This window comes from Erithacus rubecula, assembly GCF_903797595.1.
Source record: "Erithacus rubecula genome assembly, chromosome: 2".
Lineage (NCBI taxonomy): Eukaryota > Metazoa > Chordata > Aves > Passeriformes > Muscicapidae > Erithacus > Erithacus rubecula.
Genome location: NC_136685.1, coordinates 53,003,447 through 53,030,734, shown reverse-complemented (window position 1 = coordinate 53,030,734; position 27,288 = coordinate 53,003,447). Strand labels below are relative to the sequence as shown.

The 27,288-nt window shown below is 40.4% G+C and overlaps 1 protein-coding gene across 1 annotated transcript in view; it reads right to left on the bottom strand.

Annotated features, from left to right (window-relative positions):
- The window catches only part of ENPP1 (ectonucleotide pyrophosphatase/phosphodiesterase 1), a 51,865-nt gene extending 25,747 nt beyond the window's left edge, over positions 1-26,118 (bottom strand). Inside the window, exons 1-6 of the mRNA XM_079325151.1 lie at positions 25,894-26,118; positions 10,903-10,975; positions 9,393-9,509; positions 6,423-6,548; positions 6,195-6,255; positions 1,116-1,213 (exon numbers count right to left, since the gene is read on the bottom strand). Of these exons, the coding sequence (XP_079181277.1) occupies positions 1,116-1,213; positions 6,195-6,255; positions 6,423-6,548; positions 9,393-9,509; positions 10,903-10,975; positions 25,894-26,079 (661 nt within the window). The 5' untranslated portion in view covers positions 26,080-26,118. The remainder of the gene's footprint in view (positions 1-1,115; positions 1,214-6,194; positions 6,256-6,422; positions 6,549-9,392; positions 9,510-10,902; positions 10,976-25,893) is intronic.
- Between the last annotated feature and the right edge of the window lie 1,170 nt (positions 26,119-27,288).

The following is a 27,288-nucleotide window of genomic DNA, read 5'->3' as shown; positions in this document are numbered from 1 at the left end:
TTAGCAGTCAGAATTTGTCATGGGTTCAGTGCAAACAGAAGTACAAGTTAATTACAGAAGTCAGGAAGACAAGTCCCACTGTAGTCTACCCAGACCAAAGAATGAAGAAACTTTACATGTGTAAGTGGATATTGCAGACTGGAAGCCCTACAGATGCTTTGGGACACTCCTATCTTGTACCTCAGACAGAGCTAGTATAATTTGTACTTGCCAATCTCTCCCAGAAATGGCCCAGAAATCTTTTCCAGTTTGAATGTTTTATAACTGCAACTGATGAAAACTTTGCAAATGTCTCATTTTATTCTGGCATGGAACAAAACTAAAAAGAACCCAAAACCTCAAATACATCTGCGAATTGTTATCCTCTGGAACACTACAAGTTGTAACAACCACTGTGTAAAAAAGAAAGTATTTTTACTGATTTATTTTTAGTCAAACTGAAGCCAGGCACCCCAGGTAGTAATTTATGAATGTCAAGAAGATTGGCATATTTTTGGGATAAGAAATACCATCAATTCTCTACAGACCACAGCCAAAACAGAAACAGGAAAAGTAACTAAAATTATTAAGACACTACCAAATCAAGTAAGACACTAAAAAAGCTGGAGAATATTTCCCCTGGAAATGCTTGTTAAATTAAGGTATTCTTGGATTCATTACATTTCTACCAGTCCTTCTAAATCATCTCTTCTTAGTCTCTTCCTCCTCTGTCTTCTTTTTCCAAATATAATCAAAAGCTTTCTGTCTTGCTTTCCATTTTCCAAAACCATTCCACCTAAATATGAGATGATATGCATTATAGAGTAAAAAGGATCTACATCTATTTTGAAGAAATAAAATAACCTCACAGCAAAAATATCCACCTCCTAAATATAATAGGGGCTATCACTTACAAGATTTCAGGAAATCAAAAGGACCCATTCCTCAAACCCTCTCTTTCTTGTCCTACCACTCTACCAACATCTCAAGTTCTTTGTGCATGGGTGTTCTTTAGGGCAACAACAATTTCCATATTCATGGCAGGAAAGTGAGGATTTTAAAGAATGAGCAAAGCTGCATCTCTGTTTTTTTCAGGTAAGACGTCATAATATTTCTTAGACAAAGAAGCTACTCACGTAATTTGCTAATAACAGGTAGGAGTCCACCCCAAGTCTGCAAATATTCTGCTCTGAAGCCATCCAATGAAAACAGTAGCACTGGAGACTTGGTAAATCTGAAAAAAACAGAAATTGAACAGAAATTAAAAGACAGACTCTGAGAAAGAGTTTCCTACCACTAATTTCAAGAGAGTTTCCCCCAGACAGTGGGAATGTCCATTATGGGGCTATAAGCCATGCCAAGGAGTCCTCCCCAGCAGGAAGTTCTGGTGGCACAGTGGTGAGCAAACAAGCTGTCTGGTCCCTCTGATTGAGGGTTGGCAGAGCAATCCACACCCAGAGAGGCTGAGGTTTGCAGCAGCACATGCACAGAAAAGTCAGGCCTGATTTCAAACACACCTACAAGGTGAAGAACAAGCCAAGATGCTCAGGTGAACCACCTAGTGGGTTTGGTACCCCTTATCCTGAAATCAGTCCCATTGAAGCAACACTCAGCCCCTCCAACCCTGTTTTCCCACCCCGAGCTAAGAGCAGGGAAAGAAATAAGGGAATGCAAAGCCAAGCTTTCCTTTATTCCCTTTGCTCCTGAACAACCTGCAACCTAGATGAAAAACAATGATTTATATATATATATATGTATATACACACAGAGATTGCACAGAAATGTAATCAAATCTAATGTACAGGGTACATTAAATCAGCAAGTAAAACACATATTTTTCCTTGCATCTTACAAAGATTATCCAACCAAAAGGAACTTGCTTACTTCTCCAGAAGTAACCAATCTCCAAATTCAAAAATGTGGCCCTGTGACTGGAAACACTGTAACAGCATTTCTGCCAGGAACTTGACAGATAAATCCAGAAACTGATTTCACTGGAACCAAGAAAAATAAAATCTCCCCTTCCAATCTCCACAGGACCTATGTTTTCCAGTCTTGACTTGTTCCCAGATTCAGCCCTGTTCAAACAATTTCTCTCCAACTGTAAGTACTTAAAAGATTGCGTCACAGACAGGAATAGTAACTTCTGTAACATCAGTAACTTCTTCCTTGAGGAAAACATACCCCGTGTTTGACCTATAGACATGAGGGCATGTGAGACTGAAGAAAATCACTGCTGTGCTAGTTTCAATAACTATTGAAAACATGGAAATTCTAAAACAATTTAATATCTATATATTATAATATTATAGTATTAAAATATTATGTGTTTTATTGCAAGCTCATTTTCCTTTTTTATATGTACATTTTTTAAAAACTTTGTTATACTTTAGTTTCCAAAAATAAAACCGTGAGGATAGAAGACAAACATTATTTACAAAGTGTTGACAATTTCTTTAGTGATGTACCCCACAAAAAAAATTTTAAGAGTCATTTGCAAATGAAACATTTTTAAGCTATGTGTCAGTCAAACATAACGATATTAAACTAAGGAATAGTCAGGCAACCAAAACATGTCTATTCTAAGAAAATTTTAATCAACAACTTGGACAACAGTCAAAAGGATTTAATTAGTCAGAATTATTACACAGACTACCCTATACCCCAACAGAATAAAACTTTTAGATGCATTTCTAAGATGTACATTTGTAGCCTGCTTTTTAATTTATATGGCACAGGTGGGAACAAGAAATGAACGATTTTTAGGTCAAAACTAAAGCTGTAAAGCAGAAGAGTAAGGAAACTTTATGCACTACCTTTGCACATACTACAAGTATTTTTTTGCACCACAGATTCTGATCTCTACAAGGTTTGCAAGTACCTTTGCCATACCCCTTCTCAATAAATTGATTCACTTCAATGCAGAGGTCCAAAATCTTCACTGCAAAGTTCTGTGCAATAAAATGTGAACTTTGAGGCAAAGGCTGTTCAATATTACTTACCAACAAGTCTAACTTTAAAAAATAAAACAAAACAAAAAAAAAAAAAACCAAACCAAAACCAGAAAACCCCACCAAACTTAAAAAAACCCATTTAGAAAGGGACTTTACGCAATTGTTTCTGGTTTGGCATTTACAAGTAAACCAACTGTTAAATACATGTTTTGGTTGTCTGCAAATCTAACTACTGACCCCTTTGCACATGTAAAATTAAATTTGGCAAAATAGACCATTGCCACAAGGATGGCAATTGCTCATTTCACTTCTTGTATACTCTACACATGCCAAAACTCATATATTTAGTGATCTGCCCTAGTGCTCATGGAAGCAAAGCATGACAGATCATGCTAAAATGCACTCTCTTTGGAACAGCTCCAGTAAAATCCCCAGACACACTGATCCAAGCTCCATTCCGAGGTACACCAGCCACTTCCACGCTTTTTCCTGTCAGTAGCCAGGACTGCACTTGCTGCTTCATGAACGGGCTGTCATGAGGAAGCAAGCCTGGGAGGCTCAAGTTTTGGTCCTTTTGGTGATTCATGCTGGCTGTGTCCAAACAGTAAGACAAGAGTGTTTCTCAGCTCCTGGATAAATAGGTGTGCCACAGTCACATCCTGACTCCAAACTGAAGGAAATGCAGTAGCAATTATCCCCTCCTATAAACTGGCTTCTATGGAAGCACTATACAGGCAACACAGGCTTGCTGTGGTCTAGTAAGTTCACCAGTCTGGATGCTCTGAGAGGAAAGAACCGTGGAACACATTGCCAAGCTGACCCCCCTCACTGCAGGCAGGTTAGACCATAATTAAAAGAAAGAGAGAGAAAAAAAAAAACAAAATAGGAAGGAAAAGGAAGCTCCCTTGAAAAGCTGAATGAAGTACACAGAAAACTTGCTGTCCCACACACACTCACATTCCTGACTGCATACAGCTACAAAGCACAGGAAGAAAAGCCTTCTTTTCCACTAAATGTACAGAAAGCCTCAATGGGAAGCATAAGAGCAATCTCCAGATACAGAGATCAGCAAAGAGAAAGTAATCAGATACTCTTACAGCTCAATGAAGATGGAACAGAAAGTAACAGGCCTGAAGTACACAAAAAGACACAAGGGCAAAAAGACAGCAAAAAGTCATCAGTAAAGCCAACTATGTAAGTACCAGGATAAACTGATTAAGTAGGTTTGATCTGTCTGAGTATTATTTCACTCCTAGAACAGTGGGAAGGACTAGATCACTCCTGAGATCTTACAGACTATTGAGTTTATAACCCTATTAAACAACATAGAATCCAGTTTTGGAAAGACTTAGTTGTGTAGTTCATTTTAAGCAGTTGATCAGTCTCACAGAAATTATGGGGTTTCTCAGATTACACACCTTATTGGATGGTGTGTCATCTTTTGTCTATTTTGCACCACAGGAACAGCTAAAACCCAGCTAAAACTAAGACAGAGTAAAACCATCAATCTGAACCCACAAAATACATTGCATTAGCATGTACAGAATCAGAACTGATATCCTGAAGTCTCAAAATGAGCACTGCAACTAAATTCACCTGCACTCCTGCTTACCACACAGCACAGGAAAAAGTAGATTGTTTACAGAGTTGTTACTTTTGGGAGAGGCTTGAGTGCTAGCAGTTCAACACGAGCCTTCAGTCAACACTGTTTGATTCAACTTTGACCACACATCACCCTTTCCTGGGCTGGGTTTTATTGCAACATTTTGGGGTTTACCAGGATTAAAACAATTTTAGAGTAGTAACTATGCCTCCCTTTCATGAGCTGAACAGAAGAAAAAACAAACAAAAAACCCTAAAAACAAGTTTATCAACAGGAGCTGCCCTGGGGCACTTGCGTCAGTAGCTTTGACTGTGGATCTGCACAAGACTCTTATTTGTTTAGCAACCTCTTGGGGGCAACACTTCCCAACCTTGCCTTAGAGAAAGCAGCACCCTAGACTCAGCTCCCAGCACGAGGTCCCAAATGACTCCTGAACTCAGACCAAAAGTTAACAACAAAAACTTCAAGAACTGCCTGGCTGTCACCTTCCCACATATGGAATTACTGGGCACTTGGACTACAAGGTGGACAGAAGCTCCAGTTTCTGTCCTGCTGAAAGCTGTGACATGTCAGCCTCTGTTAGTGCTCTGAATCAGAGTGAAAGGCACTCAATTGGTATGAAATATTTCAAAAGGAAATGTATTTTGTTTAATAGTGGTGTAACTCCGGTGAATAAATACAGCATGATTGAAATATCCTAAGTCAAAAAAGCCATGATATAGGAAAGAAATAAAATGGTTTTACTTTACTAGAAATATCCCATTGAATTATAATTTCAAAATCAAAATAAAATAAATCTGCATTTTTTGATACTTGTCAGACAAGAATATAGTTATATAGTTATAGAATACAGAATATGTCCCATAACATGTCTAGCAAGTATTTACTACTGCAAGAATTTAAGTCACTTCTATTGACAGCTCAGACATACAATCATAGTTTATAGTTGACTTTAACTATAAAGTTAATTAGAAGATCCCACAGCAAAACAGATCAAGTAATACAAGCTTTTTTTTCCCTGGCTGGGAGCTTTGCTGTACTATGCAAGCCATAAACCTCATGAGTCATTCCTCACACAGTGTATACATAACTTGCAGGAGCAGACCCAATGTGGAGCTGAGCCAGAGAATACTAGGATCCCATAGAACTTTACACCTTTTAAAGAAAGTAATTCAGACAGCTTGCAAATAGTGTTGCCCCACTGTTGGTGGAGCTAGAGCAGAGATTTGCCCACAATTTGCAGTTCTGAGGCTGGAAAATGCAAGCTATTGGAAAGGTCTTTTAAGAAGACAAGTGAGGGAGACAGTCTTAGGACTCTAAGGTTGCTGGATGATCCCAAAATATTTGGAATGGTGGGTGTTGTAGCACGTGTAAGTCAATAATATGGCTGGCAACCAGGCAGAGTTGCCCTGGGCACACACAACAGGGTTGAGGAATAGGCTTATCTTGCAAGTCAAACAAGTGTTGAGATAGAGCAACCTGATGTGTTAATAAGCAGCACAAAATGCTGGCTGAGCAGGTGTTCATCTCTGTCTGGCAGCTGTTTTCACTGCGTGTGTAAAAGGCAGGCAGGTCCCAGGAAGGCACAGCAGGGAAAACAATCTCAAAAATAAAATGCAAGCAGAGAGCAGAGCTATGCAAATATAAAATTTCCTCACCCTTTTGGACACTGAGGTTCAGTAATGTTCTCACACTCTTCTTCAACCCAGCTTGCCTCTCCTTAAAACAAATGAGTACAATTTATTTCTTAAGACAGTACATTCTTACTGATAATGCAATTTTTTTCCATTTTACCAGATTCTTTTAAAGTCATATTATGTTCTTGCTCCTTTTATACAAATAAGAGAACATATGAAAGATGGTAGTAATTTGTTGATGATATTTACCTTTACAAACAGCTTGATAATTGACACAGCAATCTTTGTTTTCCACACAATCATCTGAACAGGAACAACGATATTCTGGTCTCCTCTTTTCTCCACACCTGAATTTATTGCAGGTCCATATGTGGGCTAAAAAACAGGTGAGATAGAAGGACAGCACACTGATTAATACTGCTGTAAATCCAGAACTCATAAAGCAAGTGTTAAGTTCAGTCTCATATCTCTACTCACTGAGAAATAGTCCTCGGGTGTAATGGAGATAATGAGCTATCTCATACACGCACAGTATTGCAAACTTTGGCACTTCAGGAAACAGAAACACCCATGACTAAGTACCCAAGAGCATAGTCATCAAAATAGTTTTGCATCATATAGGCATAAATATCACAGGTCAAGAGGAATCTGTTGTACAGATCTCCTGAAATATGCTGATTTATGTGGGTTTAATCTGGTAAACACATACTACTAAAAAGTTCCCAAAAAATTCCCCCAGAGGAAAAAAAAAAAAAAAAAGAGTCTGAATTTGGAATGCCTAGAAAACACTGAGCAGCATTAATTTATTCTGACTTGCATTTGAAGTCACAGTGGATTTCACCAGTTATCATTAGGCACTCCAGTCTCTTTCAGGACCTCTTAGGCATAGGCATCACTGCCACTGTTTAAGACTCTATACATAAGCTCACAGGAAGACCTACTGACTTCAACTCCAGTGCTAATTTTATTAGAGAAAAGTGTTGGTTTCTCTGAATGGCATATTCCAGTACATTGTATCATTTGGAGACCTGGATGTCCTGATTGAATTTGAGTTAGCTTGTCCTGGCAGCCAGGAGGGCCATCCCTGTCCTGGGGGATCAGGCACAGCATCTCCAGCCAGGCAAGGGAGGGGATTGTCCTGCTCTGCTCTGGGGCAGCCTCACCTCCAGTGCTGGGGGCAATTTTGGGTGCCACAAGATAAGAAAGATATTAAACTGTTAGAGACTGCACAAAGGAAGACCATGAGGATGGTGAAGGGTCTGGAGGAGAAACCTTATGAGGAGCAGCTGAGGTCACTTGGTTTGTTCAGCCTCTTCAGGACAAGAGGAGACTGAGGAAAAGCCCCATTATAGTCTTCAACATTCTCATGGGGGGAAACAGAGGGGCAGGTACCAATCTCTTCTCTCTGGTGACCAGTGACAGGGGTCCATGAAAGAGCATGAAGCTAAGTCAGGTGAGCTTTAGGTTAAATATCAGGAAAAGATTCTTCACCCAGAGGGTGGCTGGACACTAGAACAGGCTCCCCAGAGAACTGGTGGCAGCACCAAGCCTGACAGAGTTCAAAAAGTATTTGGACAATGGTCTCAGGTACATGGTGTGACTCTTGGGGTGTCCTGTGCAGGGCCAGGAGCTGGATTTGGTGATCCTGATGGGTCCCTTCCAAATCAGCATATTCTGTGATTCTATGATTTGTTATCAGTCATAAACATTCACTTAAGTGAAGATCTTAACACAGACATGGAAGCCAAATCTAAACATTTGAGCAGAGGGCATTCAATGATTTTCATACATGACTAGCAATTAGAAATCCCTGAAAGCATTGTCAGGAAGTTAATCTTACTTTCAGGTTACCATACTTCAGTAATTCCACTATATCAAATAGATCTTTACTTCCATGATAGAGAGAAGAATTATGTTTCTAGTTACATGATACTATAGGGAAATTAGAATTTGATTCTCCACTGATGTTAGGGCTAATTAAAAAAAAAAATAAAACGAACACAAAAAACACCACCAATGGATTCATTCACATTTCTAGTGCTAAGACAGACTCTCCAGCTTGTTTTTAAAAAACCTTTATACTCAGGAGTGATGCAATAGAACAGGCAGAGTAAAACCCATGTGACTATATATCTAGATATATCAACTATATACGTGTAACCTGACCTTTCAATAGCAGTCAATTGAAGCAGGGATCTGAGCTCAGTTTAATTATTTGGTTTTCAAAGTCCACTTTGGAATTTTAAATGTATCAGTGTGGTCTCGCCCAGAAATTAATCAAATGTATGTAAAGAGGAATAAGAAGAAGAAAAGTTAACTGAAAGGAATGATGCTTTTGAAGCATAAAGGCAAAACCAAAGTACAGAAAATAGTCAAGTGCTGTCCTTGGTGTCCTACACACACTACTATCTTTTCCTGTAAAATTTCTCCTGGGTATTTTTCACACGTTTGCCTATTTGACCTTTGCCTTCTGGCAAATCACGGCAGATGCTTCTCATTTCGCAATCCTTCACCAGAGCAACCTGTTTTGTCATCCTGCCTTGATTCATGCTCATGACCCTTGCTTCACACTCAGGCTGGGGAGTAGCAAGGTCGAGGGCCTGGGCAGCTGGGTAAGGAGAGGTGGCAGCTTCCACAGAGCTGCTCTGTCCTTTCCCTTTCTCACTCAGGCGATGACAGACAAATGCAATGTGCAGAGCTCACTTCTATTCCAGGCTTGCCCAAGAGCGTAGGAGTTACCCCTGATGCCAGGGACAATGTGGAGCACTGTTGTCTCATCAGCAGTGAACAAAAAGCTGGCTAAGGCCTCGAGTTGCCATTGTTCCTCCTCCTTCCAAGGGGGAGGGCAGCAGCACAGTCTGCTGCAGCCTCTCTCCTCACAGAGCTATGGCAAAGCCAGCCTACTATGTCAGCTCCTGAGTGCTCCAGCTGGGTGAAATACAGCTTTGTTTGTGTGAAACAGCAGCTGTATCCGAGCCCTGATGTTTCCACAGGAGTCCCCAGTACCACCACACCACTGCAACTCCATCCAGGAATGTGACACAGAGAGCACAAAAAGGGGAGATGAGTGGCATCAGACCCACTGTGCTGCTCAGCAGCCTTGCTTGGTACTCACAGCCCACCTGAAATAAGTCCTGACCACAGCAGTACTCACACACACTGAGCTGTCCCTTGCCAAAGAGCAGTAGAGATTGCTCCCTCAGCTTTTTCCATCCTTACCTGGTTGTATACATGCTTCCTGGTAATCTAAGCAGCAGTTTCCAAGCTTGACACAATCTTTATCACAACGGCAGCTTCCAAAGGTCCTTTCAAAGCAACGACCTTTGCAGGTTTTCACTGTAATATTGGATAGTGTTAGATGTCAGTGGCTGAGCCCAAATCAGTCAACAGGCTAAATAAAAATAAACTGATACAGCCAGCGTGTGAAATGACACCATTGGCCATTCCACATCTTACAGGATGGCTGCAAAAACAGTGACAGCCAAAGGAAAGTCTTATTTCCTCTTACTGAACAAAAAAATATTTTTTCATCATATGGATCAAAGGGTTCCATTCTCTTTTAGCAGGAATGTGGTGTTTCAGTATTGGCAGAAACCAATGAAATAAAAGCTAGTTGTGACTGTCCTTGCCTTTCTGTGTCAAAGGAAGATGTGTGTACAGTCACTCAGAATATCTAGAACCTCAAAATGTAAGGAGGGCTGTTCCAAAGCAGACACAAGAGATGCAAACTTGAGTATACTTCTCACTGATCTATTTTTTGTCCAATTTAAATATGAAAAAAAGACACAGCATTCTTCCACTAGACTGGGCTTGCTGAGGGCAGGGGAATAATCATTTAAAACAAAACAAAACAAAACCTTTAAGAATTTGGTCACACTGTCTAATTCTAAGCAATCACCAGAAGGGAGTGAGGGAAATCCTCCATGATTTGGCTCCTTTTCTGAAGAAACTTGAGGTGTATGATATTAGGAAAATGAGATATTTTGAGATACCAATGAGATATCAATACTGGTCTGAGATACCAATACTGCAGAGATGTAATAAAATGAGAAGAAACCTATATATATATATTGTAACAGAAATTTTATAAACTGAACTTCTGGTATAAATCATTTTATGTTCACTTTGAAATTATTCTTCCTAGTTGTTGCCAAAGTGAAGACTAATTTCTTTAGGAAAAAAAAAAAATCTTTCATAATCTTCTACCTGAAGAAACTTCACCATTGAAATAACCACATATTTTTCAGGACAGAAAATAGACAGAGGAATTCCTCCAGGAATGTTTTCAGGCTACAATTCTAACCAGCAAAAAAATAACTTTTTTTTTCCTCCATAATTGACTGGAAAAGATGAAAAAACAAATGTTCCAGGACAACATGAAATAGAAGTTGTTGTGTTTTGTTGTTTCTTTTCATTTTTTTAAATGGTGAACTGAAAAAAGCCAGCCATGTGACATCACCACAGTGACAGCTGGGATACATGGAAGCTGCCAGATCAGACACTGACTACCAGGATCAGTTTACCTCTCAAGTGAGTACACACAATTATTGAGTACACCCCAGGTTTATTTTCTGTTATTTTTATACCCTGTTTACTGATACTGCTTCAAGCAATACTCTCCTCCTGCAGCAAGAAGGGTGAATTCTGATTATATGAAAATTAATTCACAAAAAAAAAAAAAAAAAGGAACTGTTTAGTAATATTACTAAATAAAAGGCATGTTATTTACCATCTTTTGAACAGCTAGGCTTCAGGCCAAATATACATCCTAGGATTGTTGTTAACATGCAGACACAGAGTACCTGTGGGACGGGAAGGAAAAGAAAGCAATATTAAATTACCATTGAATGGTTTTGAAAGCACTCATTTTCTCTGTACTGTTATACAGTTGTACTGAAATTCATAAACATGCTGATTTGGATGCTGATTTCACTGTTTTCACCAGTGGTTTTCACTTCCACAAATATTTATGGTTTTTGTAGTTAATTAGCAGTATATGAATATGCTTGTCACAACTGAGCCTGTGTATATCATTTCTTCTCAAGTCCTTCAGCATAGACATATATCATCATGCCTTTCTTTATTTCCTTTATATCATTCTTTCATGATGATCTATTTCTTAAATATTTTATAGAAAACTTTTTACTGCCCTCCTTCCTTCCTCGTATACTGTTCTAAGAAGGCAAAATTTTGCCATTAACCACAAACTACAAAAAGAAGACATAGCCCTTAAGTGATACCTATAATTTTCTTAGGCAGTAAAACCTTTTCCCACTTCCTAGCATCCAGCTCATACTAGATCTGGGTCCACACCATGGGAAGCAACTGTAGGATGCCACATTAAGACTGACCACAGTGTCTTGCACTGACTGGAAACTATGGCTGTGCTCATTCTGGATTCTGGATGCACTGAAGTTATTGAACAAGCACTGTATTATCTTTGTCCAGCATGTTAGAGCAGGATTTAATGCCTGCTCAAATGCAGAGATGGATTTCTTTTAACATTACCAAGTATTGGATTTATTCCATAAACTCTTCAGAAAAAATATACATACCATCAGTGCTTATACAGTAATTAAAAAGAAGCCAATGATGTGGTTACAACAGCTATTCCATTTAAGTGTAGAATGTAATAAAGTACTTTGCCAGAAGACCTGATAGAAAAGATACTGCAATAATGCAGACTTTATTATGCAAAAGAATTTGGGGAGCTCTGGGTAGGGAAAATGTGTACATATCAGCTTTCCAGTCACTATTTTCTGTGGGAAAATCACATTGAAGCAATACTTCAATAACTTCACATAGATGGCTACACAATTCTTTCCCTTTTTTTCTCCTTTCCCTTCAGCAAAATTTGCTGAGTTAGCCTTGAGTAGGATGCCAGAATCACATTGTGACATGGCAAAAATTCCTTCCATTTTAAAAGGCACCTAATTATTTCTCAAGTTTATTCTTTTCAAACACTGTGAGCACTTCAGTAACTAAAAACTATTTGTGTTGTTGTTAACAACTCTACAGTTTACTATGCAATTTTGTTCATTAAGCAGTTAATAAAGATAGTAAGAAAGCAATTTCTGGAACATGTAGCATTGGAATTCGGATATTACTCTGAATTTTTGAACTAAAAATTATCAAAAACCAAATTAATCAATAAAAAATACTACATATATACCATTCATTTTAAAATTGAACAATACACTGAAACTGATGAAGCTATGGCTTAGAATTCTGAACCAGGCAAGTCACTGGAATCTTATTCAACATCATGTATAGCAAAGAAATAAGCACTTTTTCAGTTCAATTTCAGTCTTTGAATTGACAGTGAAAGAAGGAAAATAATAAAAGACTGAAGGGGGAAAATCCAGCACAAACCCTTCCCCTGTGTATGAAAAAACTTACAGAAGGATGGAAGTCTCCATTAAACCCAGCTATTAAGAATGAACACAAGTACAGAGCTTTGTACTTTTGTTTTGGGGTTTTTGTTTGTTTGTTGTTTTTAAATCAGAATACTAACACATACTGTAATATTCAACACTTTCTGTTACGTCAGTATCAACAATGTTATCTTCAGTGTAAATTGCTCTGGACCTTTGAAATCTCTCATATAAAATATCACCTAGATAAGAGCAGGTGCACAGGGAGGGAGGTGACACTCCAAATGCAGGACATCAAAGCCCAGCAAAATCCATGGAAAGGGCAAGACCTGTTATTTTCCTTTTAACATTATTATTACAGTTACTGTTATTATTAAATCACTGGTGGATTCAATTATTTTTTAAAGGCCAGGTTGAGAACATTTTATTTCAGGGTGAAGATTTATTGCTTCTCTGTTCCCACCAGGCCCTGCTACTAAGATCAAGGAGTAGAACGTCCTCTGAGATAAAAACACAACCATGTTTTAAAACAAGCAAAACCCACAGCTACTCTCTTTGTAACAGCTTTATTCCCATATCTTCAAATAGCATCCTAGACCTATGACCTATGGGACTTATGCCACCTAAGGCATCCTTATACAGAAAACACACTGCAGTGCCACTAATGGACTATTAATATTCCCTCATGAAGCTTCAGTGTAGGTAATGCAGGAATTTAATCATGACATCAAATTAATGTAAAAAAATAATCTACATAAAACCCACTCTAAAGCATAAGGATTATGATAATACTTCTCAACATAAAACTGGCAAAACTTCGCTACAATTCTCACAAACAATTTCTGTGATTTTGGCACCGAATGCAACAAAATCACAGTTTTGTATTGTATTTCAGGTTGTCAGTTTTATGCTTCTATGAACATAATTCCAATAAGCAAAAACAAAAGGATTATGTTCACTGAGGCATATGAGTATTCTTTTGGGTACAAAATACTACAAAATGCCATCATAAATGCAGTTATAAATTAAGATATTGAAACTCTTGACTCACTATATTAAATCCTCTTAAACCTTAGTCCAACTACCTTAAATTTTTATCTTCAAAATATTTTACTGCAAAGCACTAAAGCTTCCCCCTCCTTTCTGTTTTCCTCTCTCTTTCTTTCCTTCTTTTACACTTAATAAAGAAGTTTTACAAAAACAGTTAAGTTTACACATTAAGCATTTGACAATATTCTGGGGCGGCCAAATCTAACCCAGCGGAACCCCATGCAATTGCAGCTTAGTATTTAAGGCTTTGAATTGAAGCTTTATCTTGAGCCTGAATGACTTCAGTCACATGGATATTATCCACACAAATGGCAAAATGTTCTGCTGGAACAATAAGGAGCAGCTAATACTGGCCAGCAGCAGCAGTCCTGACTAGGCACAGCAAGAGGTGTTACATCAGTAGTTGATCTATTGTCAGTGGAAAGGCCCTAAGATTATCAACTCTGTAGGTGATGAAAAATATTCAAACCATTTTAAAATATCCAGATTCTCACTGCATCTCACTGCTGCACCCTAAAGATGAATTAGTTTACTTTGCTTCTTTCTATATTGTAGTATATCTCTGTTGTCTGGAGCAGTTGTGGATGCCCCATCCTTGGAAGTGTTCCAGACCAAGTTGGACAGAGCTTTGAGTAACCTGGTGGAAGGTGTCCCTGTCCATGGCAGGGGGGGCTAGTACTAGGTGATGTTTAAGGTCCCTTCCAACCCAAACCATTCTGTGTTTCTGTAAGAAATCTTACTACAGCAAGTAGGTTATTAATATTACCTGACCTGTTTTACATACAGGTAGGTCAGGTTGGGGATGCTGCAGCCTGCTTCATAAAGATTATATATGTATTTCTAAATCCAAAGAAAGACAAGTAGATGCATGCATTCTTGTTTACAAACAAGAACCTTGTTTAGCATCCTGCAGCAAGCACCAAATTCAAATCTCTAGCTACTACAATACTGCCACCATAACACCTGCCTCAAAGGTTTAATCTGCCTTCTTAAACAATAGGAAGAAATCTTACCTGTTCTTTCACCCATATTCTTCCACTCAATAGAGAAAGCAAGAATTGAGAAAAAGTTGCCATTAAGAATGGATATGGGAATCCAACATTTAGTAGGAAGAAGCGTAAAATTAAAGAACCTTGCCTTGTAATACACAAAAGCAGAAAATTAACTTTTTATGATCTGTATCTTATGAGGCTGCTAGCACAAACTGTCAGATTCAGTTCTAATATAGCATCTGAGAGAAGGTTTTTAAAACAACGCAGTAACAACTGCAGAGAAGAAAGTGCCCTTTTTTTGTTTAAAAATAAATTTTAGAAGGTTTGTTTTGGAATCACAAAAACATTGTCATCTAGGGATGAATCTCTACCCCATCACTGCTTCCTTCACGTGGGAGGAAGCAATAAAAGCTTTGCTTTGTAAACAATTATAATTGTTGGGAATAGGTGGTTGGAAGTCTGGAAAACTGCAATCCTGAGAACATTTCAAAAGCCTTTTATTTCAACAGCCTTTTATTTTGAACTGGGTAAATGGAAATATAATAGCATGGTTAGAGAAGAGAATCATTTCCCTCACTCATCTCTAGAGTTGCAGCTGAAGGGAATTTCTCAGCCGTGATTTCGGGGAGCTGCTGGAAGGGCTGGAGTTGCAAGTGTGCAGGCTGCACACCTGATCCCAAAGAGACTCCTCAGCTGTACAAGTCTTACTGGCACACAAAGAAATCTCTCACTGGCCTTAGCTACTGACACCTTTCCTAGCATGTTTCAGTCCTCCTTCACACAGTTAATACGACTGTCCCTTTCTCTTCATTCTTCTCTAGCTCTGTCCAACTCTCCCCACCTCTGTTCTGTATTTTCTTTGGCAAAGGATGCACTGATACTTCTTTTAAGGAATTACCATTCTGAAATACATTCATTTCTGTGTTGATCTTCCTCACTCTTTGCCTGCAATGTACCCAGTTGCTTTCCATCTCCCTTCCTTCATCCCTGGTATTCCACAGCCAACAAAACTTGTCACTCCAAGGTTTAAGACACATCCATTAGCAACTACACAATTATCAAGCAAACCATGCAAAATAATGTTTTTCCATTCTAATCTCTATGATTGTTTCTCACAGTTATGTCCTATGTATCCATGAAGGGAGGATGTCTAGACAGGGTCTGTAATACCAGTATTAAGAAAACCCATGGAATTTTCCAAAACCACTGGGATCTGTGAAAGGCATGCTATGTTTTCACTGTTTTGTGCACCTAAAATAGATGATTACTGAACCTTAACACTAAAATATCTTTGAGAAAGAATTTCACCTGCAAAATTGTAAAGAATACAATAGTAAATAATGAACTTCAAACAAGAATAGTGTGACCTTTTTACTCTAAAAGGGCACTGTTTAAAATGCAGACAGCATACTGTATAAAGAAAAAATAAAAACTACACTTAACTATGCTTGCCAGGGGCAGTGGAACACTTACTCATGCTTGTAAAAATTATTTTTAAACCAGCATAATCCCCTTGCCAACAGCTGAGTTTTATTCAAAAGCAGGGATTACTTAATAAATTTTAATAAACTGAAAGGATGTAGATACTTCACTCACACCAGCACAGCTACTAAAGTAAAACTTTGGTAAATCACCTAAAAAAAAAGTTAATCAGCACTGGATAAAGTGCACCACCTCCTTCTTGCACCACTCATCTTTTCTTTCCACATTTGTAAATATTTTTATGGTCTTCAGAGACTTGCTTCTGTTGATCTACATTCCACTCATTGAGGCCAGCAGGAGGAGAGTCACTGAAGCTCTCAGGTCCTGGCTGTTCTAAAACATTGGAGGTGACTAAATAATTCTGAAGTCAGTGTATGAAAATGCTGGAGATAACACCCCAAACTTTTCCAAAGCTATAAAGATTTACTATGAAAATGCATAGGCATTATTATTTTTCTTCTCAAAGAGGCACACAGAGGTCTACTCTCTATTCAATATTCTCGAGACTGTTATTATGTACTATTGCAACCAAAGGTCATTCAAAGAACAAGAATGTTTTAAAGGCAGATTGAGCCACTATAAGGTATTATGAAAGTCTTCACAGAGCTCACCAAAGAGTAATAACTCTTCACTCAGCAGAGAATTATCAGCAGAGGACATCATCATACTATAGCTCTCTAAATACCTTTCCAAAACTATTCAAGCATCTGTTTTTTAATAGATACTTGCATCAGTTAAAGATACCTTTTAAAAGATACCAAAAGACAGAAGAGTTAGTACCTGTCAGCTAGTCAGATGGAATCTAAAATATTTCTCTTATTTGTTGCTTACCCAACTGTGTAGGTACATGCTCTCCTGGAAGTCATTAGCACTTGAGCTGTTGTTATCAAAGCTTTACTCCAGCTGCTACTTTTTTCACAGCACTCAACATCATGGGAGAATTTAGAGAGAAATTAAAGTGCAACAATATGCTAACCAAAAAGAAGGGGAAATAAAACTTCTAGTGCAATTCACAAAAAACAGACAGCTGACTCTGCTATTTAATCAGCAGGTAGATTTTTGTGAAAACCTAAGGAAAACAGGACTGAAAACTCATGTTATGAGAAAAAGAAGTAAACGTACTTTCAAATACAATTCTTTTCTTCAACACAGCAGACTAAGAGTACAGAACAAAGCCCACTGCACACCATCCACTTTAGTGGCAACCACATATGAATGCAAAACTGCATAGAAAGGAAAGACACTGTCAGTAATTATGCCAACTAAAAATTGTTTTCCAAACAAGTTGTATTTGACTCAGAAATAAAAGTAAAATTGAATCTCAAAATATGGCCTTGAGCCATTTTCATGCCCTTCCCATTCCAGAAATCCCTTTTCAAGAATAAAGCCAAAGCTGCTCCACATTAGATTACCATCATGAGAGCTGTGACAAGAGCAGGGTACAGAGGGGGTGGCTTCTACAGGGTGCTGATTATACCAATAAATATACCAAGTAAACCTGTGTTCACATCCATTTTTCTTTGGTAGATACCATTATTACTGCCACCATGACAGCAATATTAACTTCCAGAGGAAGACACAATGACTTTAAAGAATTAGTGAAGAAATCCTGCTAAACACCAAGATTATAAGGAGTGTCAAAAAATAGCAGAATCACAAACAGCATGAGAAGAAGATAGGACAAACCAGGTTTCATAGAATCTTTAGGCTGGAAAAGATCCTTAAGATCAAGTCAATTTCAGTTATTCATTACAGGTCTTTACTAAGTACACTGATATTGATCACAGACTCATAGCCCTGAATCTTTTGGCCATTTTCCCAAAACAAAGACCAGGGTTGATAAAGAGGTCATTATTCACCTCAGCACATTTTGAACATAGCCCCTCAAAAACCAAAGGCAGACTATCAAATTTTGATACCTCACAACATGGAAACACATCCGAGCCAGAAGAAGGTTCATGAACTGGCCCATTTAGCAGAGTCAAACAATGAAATGGAATATACATGGCCAGGCTGGATTACTGATTTTCTTGAAGTAGCTATAACAACACTATACTTTTTGTTATTCTAGGAATAAAAGCAACCAGTGTTTAACACAAACTTGGATCCACGGACTACCACATTTTAAAGTTTTTACATAGGTTGATTTGCCTATATGCTGTTACACAGCAGAACTGGGACAAGGCTATGCTCACTGAGCTTCTTCAGAAATGCAAATACTTCATTTTTTATTACTTCCTTTTATCCTTAGGTAACTTATTGTGTCAAACAATTAAACATTATTTCATTTGTGAAAAGTCCTTACTTATACTACTTCTCTTTGTCTTCCAGCCCATCCCATTTACAATAAAATCCTGCTGCCCTATAAAGACACTTAGAGGAAACTTTTTTATACAGGTGGCTTGTGCAATGCCTATGCAGAAAAGTACTTGTTGTTTTTCAGTGCACAAAGTGGTTTTTTAAGGAGGTCAGGAAATATATAAAAGCAATGTAAAAATATAATTCCAATATGGAGCATTATAAAGTAGCTTCTCTTAAAATCACACCTACTACTGTTTCATTCAAATGGGACACTGTCATGCTGCAGCACATTGATAAATTCTGTCACAGCATATGATCATGGTGATACTTCCCAATATATTCATTCCTAATATCAGCTCCAAGGTGAGAAACTCTTCATACCTTTCATGTTTTCAAAGCCTTAATTTACTCTGCCTCTCCTTTCAGCCAGAAGCAACAATAACAGAGCTTTCACTGCAAGTCAAACCAGAGCAATTCACTCTGTGTAATTCCAGTGATACCAGTAAAAAAATGCAAAGGAAAATTTTTGAAGAGCAGGAGTTGGAAGGAAGCCTTGCAAGTTTTTGTATCTTTGGCCTTGCCTGAAATCCAAGTTTTACCACAGTAACTAAATTGTTCTGAAGTCAAGATAAAATTATTACTACAGAAAGCCTATCCACTTAAACTGTCAATATGTTCTTGATTATTTTAGTATCTGACTGTTTTGCAGAACTAAAAGAAGGTGTTAAGAACAAAAGTACCCTCACTCTCTCCCTCCAGTTCTCTGGTACTGGTTCAGTTGTTGATAGCACTATTTGAGAGATCTTGATCAGTCCTGAAGACAGCTCCGCAATAAAAATCTAGAGAAAGCCCCAGAAGAGTCACTCTCCCCTTGTTTGAGCAAGCCTTGCCTCTGTGCCCTGTCTGGAATGTGAGACAACCACACTGCAGTCGAGTCAATCTTGGCCATTTATCCTGTTGACCCAAACTCACAGACTTGCCATCTCTTACCATTACATACTCACCTGTCAATTTAGACTATTGGATGAACCTGGTGGGTGTCCCCAAATCCACTGTGCTCACCCTGCTCACATACAGTGAGAATGTCCCTTTCCAGTGAATGTCCCTTTCCTGCTCCTGTCTGCCTTGTTGCCACAACTGGATACAGTTTTACTTTCTCTTTCTGCATGACCTTCCTTCACCTGGTACCTGACAGGTAGAAAAAGATTTACTGCAAAATTAAAGAAATGTAATGGAAACCCTAAGGCATAGACTGAGTTGGGACTCTGGATGCTGGAGCAGTAAGTCTGAGCACACAGCACCAATCACAACCCCATCCACTCCTTTTGCCTGGACAGACCAAGTACAGTGTAGCCTAATCTAGCAGTAGATATCCTACACTCCCATTCCTAGGCCAAAGTGGCTGTTTTCAGGCAGGCAAGCAGCCAGCAGCATGGACAGATGCACCAGTGACACAGCTGGGTGTGCTTCAGCCTGCCCCAAGATCTGCACTCCAAGGGGTGACTGAAACCTCCTGGATGGCTTAAATCCTCCCATTCAGCTTCAGAGAAGAGTATTTGGTAGCCTAAATTCCATACTGTTTTATTGATGCTAAAAACCATATCTAAATTACCCAACTGAAAGTGAGCTGAAGTTTGCTCAGCCAATTCACAATCATTCCTTTGACTGTTTATCTGAACTCAACCTACTTAGGCAATAAAATTTAAACTGAGTTCTGAGTACAGTTATAAAAGTGGAATCTGGGGAGCTGTTTTTCCTCTGTTATTGTTTTGGTTTTGCTGTTGTTCACTTGATGCTGGGTTTTGTTTGTCTGTGTTCGCTGTTGTTTAATTTGGTTTTTTTTCTCTATACTTAAAAATCCTCAACCAAATGGAAAGATTAATTTCCTGCAAGTGTTTCTTTGGATAATATTTTTTATTTCATCTCAGCTTCTACCTTTTAGGATAGGCCAACTAGCTCTATGTAGCTAGTTAAAGTGTGAACAAAGAAGTGAATAAAGAAGTAAATAAAGCAAGAATACAAATTAACCCTGGAAACCATTCAGAGTTAAAATATCTAATTTTTTTAATTGTGTAAGAGCAAGATTACAATTTTTGTCTTTAATATCCAGCACGAAAATCCCATCTGAAGGACAATAAGGAAATTATGGGTTTACATTTCCCTGTGTATAATGAGAATTATTTGAAAAGTCTTCCCTAAAAGATGAGTAGACTGAAGAGAAACATTTAGCTATAATGATTTTTTAATTCTTCAAACCCCAAACTTTCTTTTGATGGCTTAAATTGGGTAATGATGTCTCTTTTTTGCATGCATGGTTACAATTTTATTCTAATTAATGCATTTAAGCAATATCAACAGCAAGCACAACAAAAAAAAATGCTTTGTCAAACACCATGTGTTTAGACTTAAAACCAAGTCACCATGAAAGTTGGAGAGCTGTAACATTGGCAGAAGACAGCTGTAAAACATCCTTGTTTCCCAACATTGGAAGCGATTTTCCTACAAATTATTAAGATATTGGAGATTGGCCAAGAACTCTTTTAATATTTCTAAACTGAAAGTGCTTCAAAGTCTATCAAAAATATGGCAATCTTGTCATCATCATTCTTTACTTCGTATTTCACCAAAGGATGTTTAATGTCAAAAATAAATTAAATCATTCAAGAGTCATGGTAATATTACTGTAAAGCAGTGTGGTGTTTCTTGGATCTCAGAAGTCCCATCTAAACTCAGTCCAGCACTGTCATGGGAGCGAGTAATTTCAGCAAGGACAACTTTTCCCTACTGAAAAATAAAGGAAATATTACAAGGTACATAAAACAAAATAAAACAAAAAAAGGCTGAAATAGTTTGCTGAGGGCTAAAAACAAGGTTAGAGCTTGAACATGTCACCCAGGCTTGCCTGAGCACAATGTCAGCAGGTATGGGTTATTTTCAAATGAAGTGGTAAAAACCTTTCAGGATTCATAGAATATCTTGACATTTAATAGATCTTTTTTCTATAGTTAGACTCTCTGTTGACTGCAACAATGGCAGATATGAACTGGTAACAGAAACTCTCCCTTGACCAGAGACAGTCTCATTTATTTATTATAAATGGGGGTTTATGATTCAAAAAAGTTTAACATAGCAATCAATGGTGAAACCAGATTTATAGAATCATGGAGCAGATGCTCCTGAAAACTATACTAAGGCACATGGAAAATAAAAAGGTCACAGGTGATGTGGCTTCACTAAGGGCCAATTGTGTCTGACAAATTTGGCGGCCTTCTAAAATGGGATTACAGTGGTGGCAGTAGAGGGAATAGAAACTGAAATAATCTACCTGGACTTGTGCAAAGCATTTGGTATGTTCTGCATGACATCCTGGCCACACTAAAACATGGATTTGACAGAGGGACCACTCAAGGTCCCAGTGGAGAACAGTGAGGAGTGACCCCCTCAGGGTCAGCATAGGGACCAGCACTGTTGGACATTTTGTCAGTGACACAGGCAGCAGAACCAAGGCACCTTCAGCAAGTTTGCCACTGACACCAAACTGTGTGGTGCAGTCAACAGGCTGGAGGGCAGGGATGCCATCCAGAGGAGCCAGAGCAAGCCTGAGGGGTGGGACTGTGCAAAGGCCAAGTGTGTGGTCCTGCATGACAACCCCAGTACCAGCACTGGCAGGGCACAGAATGGTTTGAGAGCCCTGAGCAGAAAGACTTGGGGCTGTTAGTGGATGAGAAGCTCAATGTGACCCAGCACCCCCAGCTGTTTTTGCAGATGACACAAAGCTGAGCAGTGATTTAACACAACAGAAGAATGAGATGCTATCCAGAGGGACCTGGACAGGCTGGAGAACCTCATGAAGTTCAAGAAGTGCAAGGTGCTACACCTGGGTAAGGGCAATTGCCAAGGTGAGAGCAGACTGGGAGAAGGACTCATTAAGAACAGCCCTGCAGAGGACTTGGGGGTGCTGGTGGATGAAAAGCTGGGCAGAGGCTGTCAATGTACCAACTGCATCCTGGGCTGTATTAAAAGAAACATGGCCAGCAGGTCAAGGGAGGGGATTCTGCCCCTGTGATGTGCCCTTTTGAGAGCCAGCTAGAGTGCTGCATCCAGTTCTGGGGTCCTCAGCATCAGAGGGCTTCTTAAGACTTCTTGAAGCAGGTCCAGAGGAGGGACACAAAGATAAGAGGTAGACCATCTCTTCAGTGAAGATAGGTGGAGAGAGCTGGAGCTGTTCAACCTGAAGAAGAGAAAGCCCTAAGAAGACCTTACAGCACCTTCCAGTTCCTGTAGGGACCAATGGAAAAGCTGGAAAGTGACTTGTTACAGAGCATGTAGTGATAGGACAAGAAGAAATTCTTTAAACTGAAAGATTATATCTTTATATTAGATATTAAGAAGAAATTACATATTGTAAGCGTGGCAAGACACTTGAAAAGATTGCCCAGAGAATCTGTGGATACCCCATCCCTACAAGTGTCCCAAGCCACATTAGATGGGCTTTGAGCAACCTGGTCTAGTGAAGGTGTCCCTGCCCATGACAGAGGGGTTGAAACTGGCTGATCTTTAAGCATCTCTTCAGACCCAGTTCATTCTATGATATAATAATGCTAGAAGAAGCCTGAAGAGGTTTTAAGTTCAAACTCTTGCCCAAAGTTGGCAGTTGGTTAGTTTTTGGGATGTGCCTTCAGAAAAAAAAAATAAAAAAACCAAGAACACACACACACACACACAACAAAAAAAAACCCACCCAAACAAATAAGACTGGACAGCCTTAATTTGAAAAAGGGAGCTAAAACACAGACTACAAAAATAATAAGTGTATTCCACAGCATTTTTTAAAAAATTCATAGTTTATTATCTTTATGCACTCAGAAATGCTTTAGTTAGTCTTTAGATGAGACTAACACACTTTCAATGTCTCAGTCTGGACCATACCTGGAATATTTTGGTTTTTTTTTTTCTACTTTGGAATTCTCAAGATGCAAAAACTCTTTTAGAATTTTTCTAACAAAACTGTTAGTTTAAATGAGTTTTCCAGTTTCAACAAGAAGTCTGAAGCTGTTGAAAAAGAAACATTCTCCTACATTATTACACTTATTTCTCTCAATGTTAGACTGGCATGGAAAAATTTATTTTAATGGAATGAATGAATCAGACCAAAATGCAATGCCCGAGTTCCTGGCAAGTGGGGACAGAAAATCTCAAACATAAGCAAAGGTTATGCTGCTCTTGGGCAGCAGCATAGTGCTCACTCACACAACAGCCTGGAGAGACTACAGACAGACAGAGCTCACAAAAACTGGCACGAAGTAAATGAAAAAGTGTGCTTTGGTTGCTTTGGGAAGCACTATGGGTTAATAAATACCTGTGGGCCTGTCCCACCATTTGCAGAATCTTCCCTGTGCAGCAGCAGCTGCTCTGTAATAGGGTAAGATTGACTCATGGATAAAAGCTGGGAACGTTGAGGTTGTGTCCATAAACTGCACAAACATCTGCAGGTGGCAGACACATGTGAAGGAAGAGGAAAATGCAGTCCAGTCTGAGCTTCCCAGAAAAATAAGAAGAGTGATTCAAATACTCCCTAATTAGCAGAAATGCATTCATGAGTTTTTAGAAAATTTTAACATAAGCTCACTTGCAAGCAGTTGTTTGTGGGGTTCGTTTTTTTCTACATAAATAAAAGAAGCAATAGCATATACAGCTAGGATAAATACAGGCAAATGAGATTTACCTATATCTGGACACTTTAATAGTTTCACATAAAACTACAAAGACCAAGCAAGTAAGTCTACTCACTTCTTTATTGCATTTGGATACCATCAATGCTTTATAAATACATTGGCTTCTGAGAAAGAACAAACTTGCATTTCCAACTTCAGCTTTCCATTTTATAACTGTTTTGGCTAATTACATACTTGTTTCACTCAATCCAGCATCACCTGCAGTATTTAGAAAGTTTTCCAAGTTCTCACTGAATGTCCTACATTATCTCAATGTCTGCAATAATTCAAAAAATAATGCATGGCCATAAATATTTAGAATTTTCAAATTATTTCTGTGTAGATGACATTTCACTCTGACACTTTAACCAGCACAGAAGGAAACTTTTGCCAGTTCTTAATGAATGGCATTTGGAAAATAAGGACTTAATTCAGAAGAATAAGTAACTGCAAACACTAACTTGTGCTCAACTCTGGCCTGTAAGTGGCTGTGCACCTCTAATAATTTTGTTGTATTAGAGCCTAAAAAGCTCAGGCAACAACATTAGGTTTTGAATAGGATAAGACTATTTCCCACTACTAGTATCTAATGTCAAGCCTGAAAAGAGCTGAGCTGTTTCCATCATCCAGCTGCAGTGGCTTTTATGGCACAAACTGAAACCCCCCCAGAAGACAATGAAGCAATGAAACAAGCTACTGACTGCAACATTTATGGGGACATATCAGAAAAGTTGCCAAAAAAATCTTCTGCATGGAAACTACCATAGACTTTTGCATGAATTTTCATATTTTTCTTGTAACATTCTGCAAACTTAGAAACATAATTTACCACCTGCTATGTCAGAAAGTATGACCAACCTGTAGTCACAATGATACGGGTGCATGATTCATCTGAAATGGTAACCAGATTACAAAGATAGATTACAGTAAATATAGGCAGGCACCTTGACTATTGTGCTTCAGTGTATTGAAAGAGCACTACTTATGTGTACATATGTAGCAAAGACTGCAGTTCCACTAAAGCTTCCTTCCAAGAACACGACTATTTCTTCACCTTGATAATGACTTTAGCCTCATAATGATTACTCCAGGCAGTATGGAAGATCTTATTTTCACATCTCTATGGGGAGGATAATTACAATACAGCAGTGTGGCTAAAACTGGAAAGTGACCTACCTGCTAACAATGGCTTTGGCTGCTGGGGCTTCTGAACAAGGGCCAAAAGTGCCTCCCAGAAGTACTTGGAGACAAACTTTCAACCCACGGTAGCTCAAATTCAGAGAAAGGCAAGTTTTTAACACTTCCTCTGTCCTTTCGGCTCTTGAACTCTTTTTATCTTTTCCAGTCATATTTTCCTGTTTTAACCTGGTTTTGTCTTCCTTGGCTTCCCCTCTACAGCAAACAATTAAAACCGCATGATGGAAGACGAGACAACCATTGACACCACAAAAAAATTTTTGAAAGACTCAACGCTGAGGACCGTCAAAAGAGTAAGATAAACCAAGAGTTGCGAATCGCTCTCTGAGGCAGGTCGCTGTCTATACACAGGTGCCGCTCCTGCCCGAGGCTCACTCCCGAAGCGGAGCGGTCCCGTAGCACTGCTGCCCCGGGCATCCCGGGCATCCCGAGCAGCCGAAGGCAGTCACCCTCTTGCAACACTGCCGAGAGGTTTCTACGGTGCCGCCACGGGCTCGTCTCCATCTCCCGAAGCCTGGAGACATGCAGACACCTGCGCCAGCCGCGCCGCTGCCGCCAGCGAGGGGACACCGCGCTCCGCCCGCCCCGCCCCGCGCCGCCCGGCCCTTACCAGCGAGAGCACTTTGTAGGTGTTGGGATCCTTGCCCTTGCCGCCCGGAGGCTTCTCCGGCTCCTCGGCCAGCTCCATGGCCGGCAGCATGGGCACAGCCGCCGCCGGCAGCCCGCCATCGGCCGCCCCTACCCCGGCCAGGTGCTCCTCGCGTCCCTTCCCCGCCTGCTGCCCGTTGCCCTGCATGGTCCCCGGCTCTGCCCGCCGCCCGTCCGGACACGGCTATTAATATCCCGGCCGTGCGGTCCCGCCCCGCCCCGCCCGCAGCGCGGACACCGGGGCCCCGCTCCCCCCGGCAGGGAGCGGAGGAGGGAGCGGGATGTTCCCGTCCTTCCCCGCCCGCCCTTCTCGGTCGTCCCTCGGCTGCCCTCGCTTTCCGAGCGCTCCCTGCAGGTGAGGGCGAGCCGCGGCCGCCCCTCCCTGCGGGCAGGGCAGGCGGTGCGGGGCCGGAGGACACCGCGCTGCTCCGAAATAGCGTCCGGGGGAGGGCGCCGGGCCGTGTTTACGAGGGAGCCGGAGAAAGTTTCCGCTGCCCGATGCCCGGGCGGCGGCGGTGGCGGCACAGGTGTGCGCGGGGGCGGGGGTTCCGCTCCCAGTCCCGCTCCTGGTCCCGCTCCCGGTCCCATCCTATTCCCGGTGCCGCCAGAGGCACGCAGCAGCCCCCGGTGCTTTTGCGCCCAGAGCGCTGCCGGCTGCTGGTCTCCTGCAAGGTGCTCGCCTCCGGCCCTGCCTGCAGCTCCTCGCCCCTTCCCGAGGAGGTTTTCCCCTCCCGTCCGTGAGTGTCTGCGGGATGCCCAGGAAAGCCCGCGCACCGCATGCGCCTTCATCACCCGCCCAGGGGACTGTGCCACCCCTTTGGGGTGATCTGGTCTGTTCAGCGGGAGAAGAGGGGACTGAGGGGAGACCTCATCCCACTTTGCAGCTTCCTCGTGAGGAGGAGAGGCAGGCAGGCAGGCACTGATCTCTGTGGTGACTGGCGGCAGGACTCAAGGAAATGGCCTAAAGTTGTGTCAGGGGAGGTTTAGGTTGGGTATCAGGAAAAGCTTCTTCCCCCAGAGGGTGTTTGGGTACTGGTACACGTACAGGGAAGTGGACCCAACGCCAGCCTGACAGAATTCAAGAATTATTTGGACAATGCCCTCAAGCACATGGTGTGACTCTCAGAGAGGGTCCTGTGAGGGTCAGGAGTTGGACTTGATAATCCTTGTGGGTCTCTTCCAACTCAGCATATTCTCTGATTCTGTGACTTTGGGCTCACTGCCCCCAAGCCATGCCCTGCTCAGAGGGGTGAAATCCACGTTTGGTGCCCTTCAGGGCCTTTTGTTGGGACTGGCAGCATCTGGCTCCAAGGTGTCACTGCCCACTCAGTCCCACTAAATTCAGCCCTGATGGTTT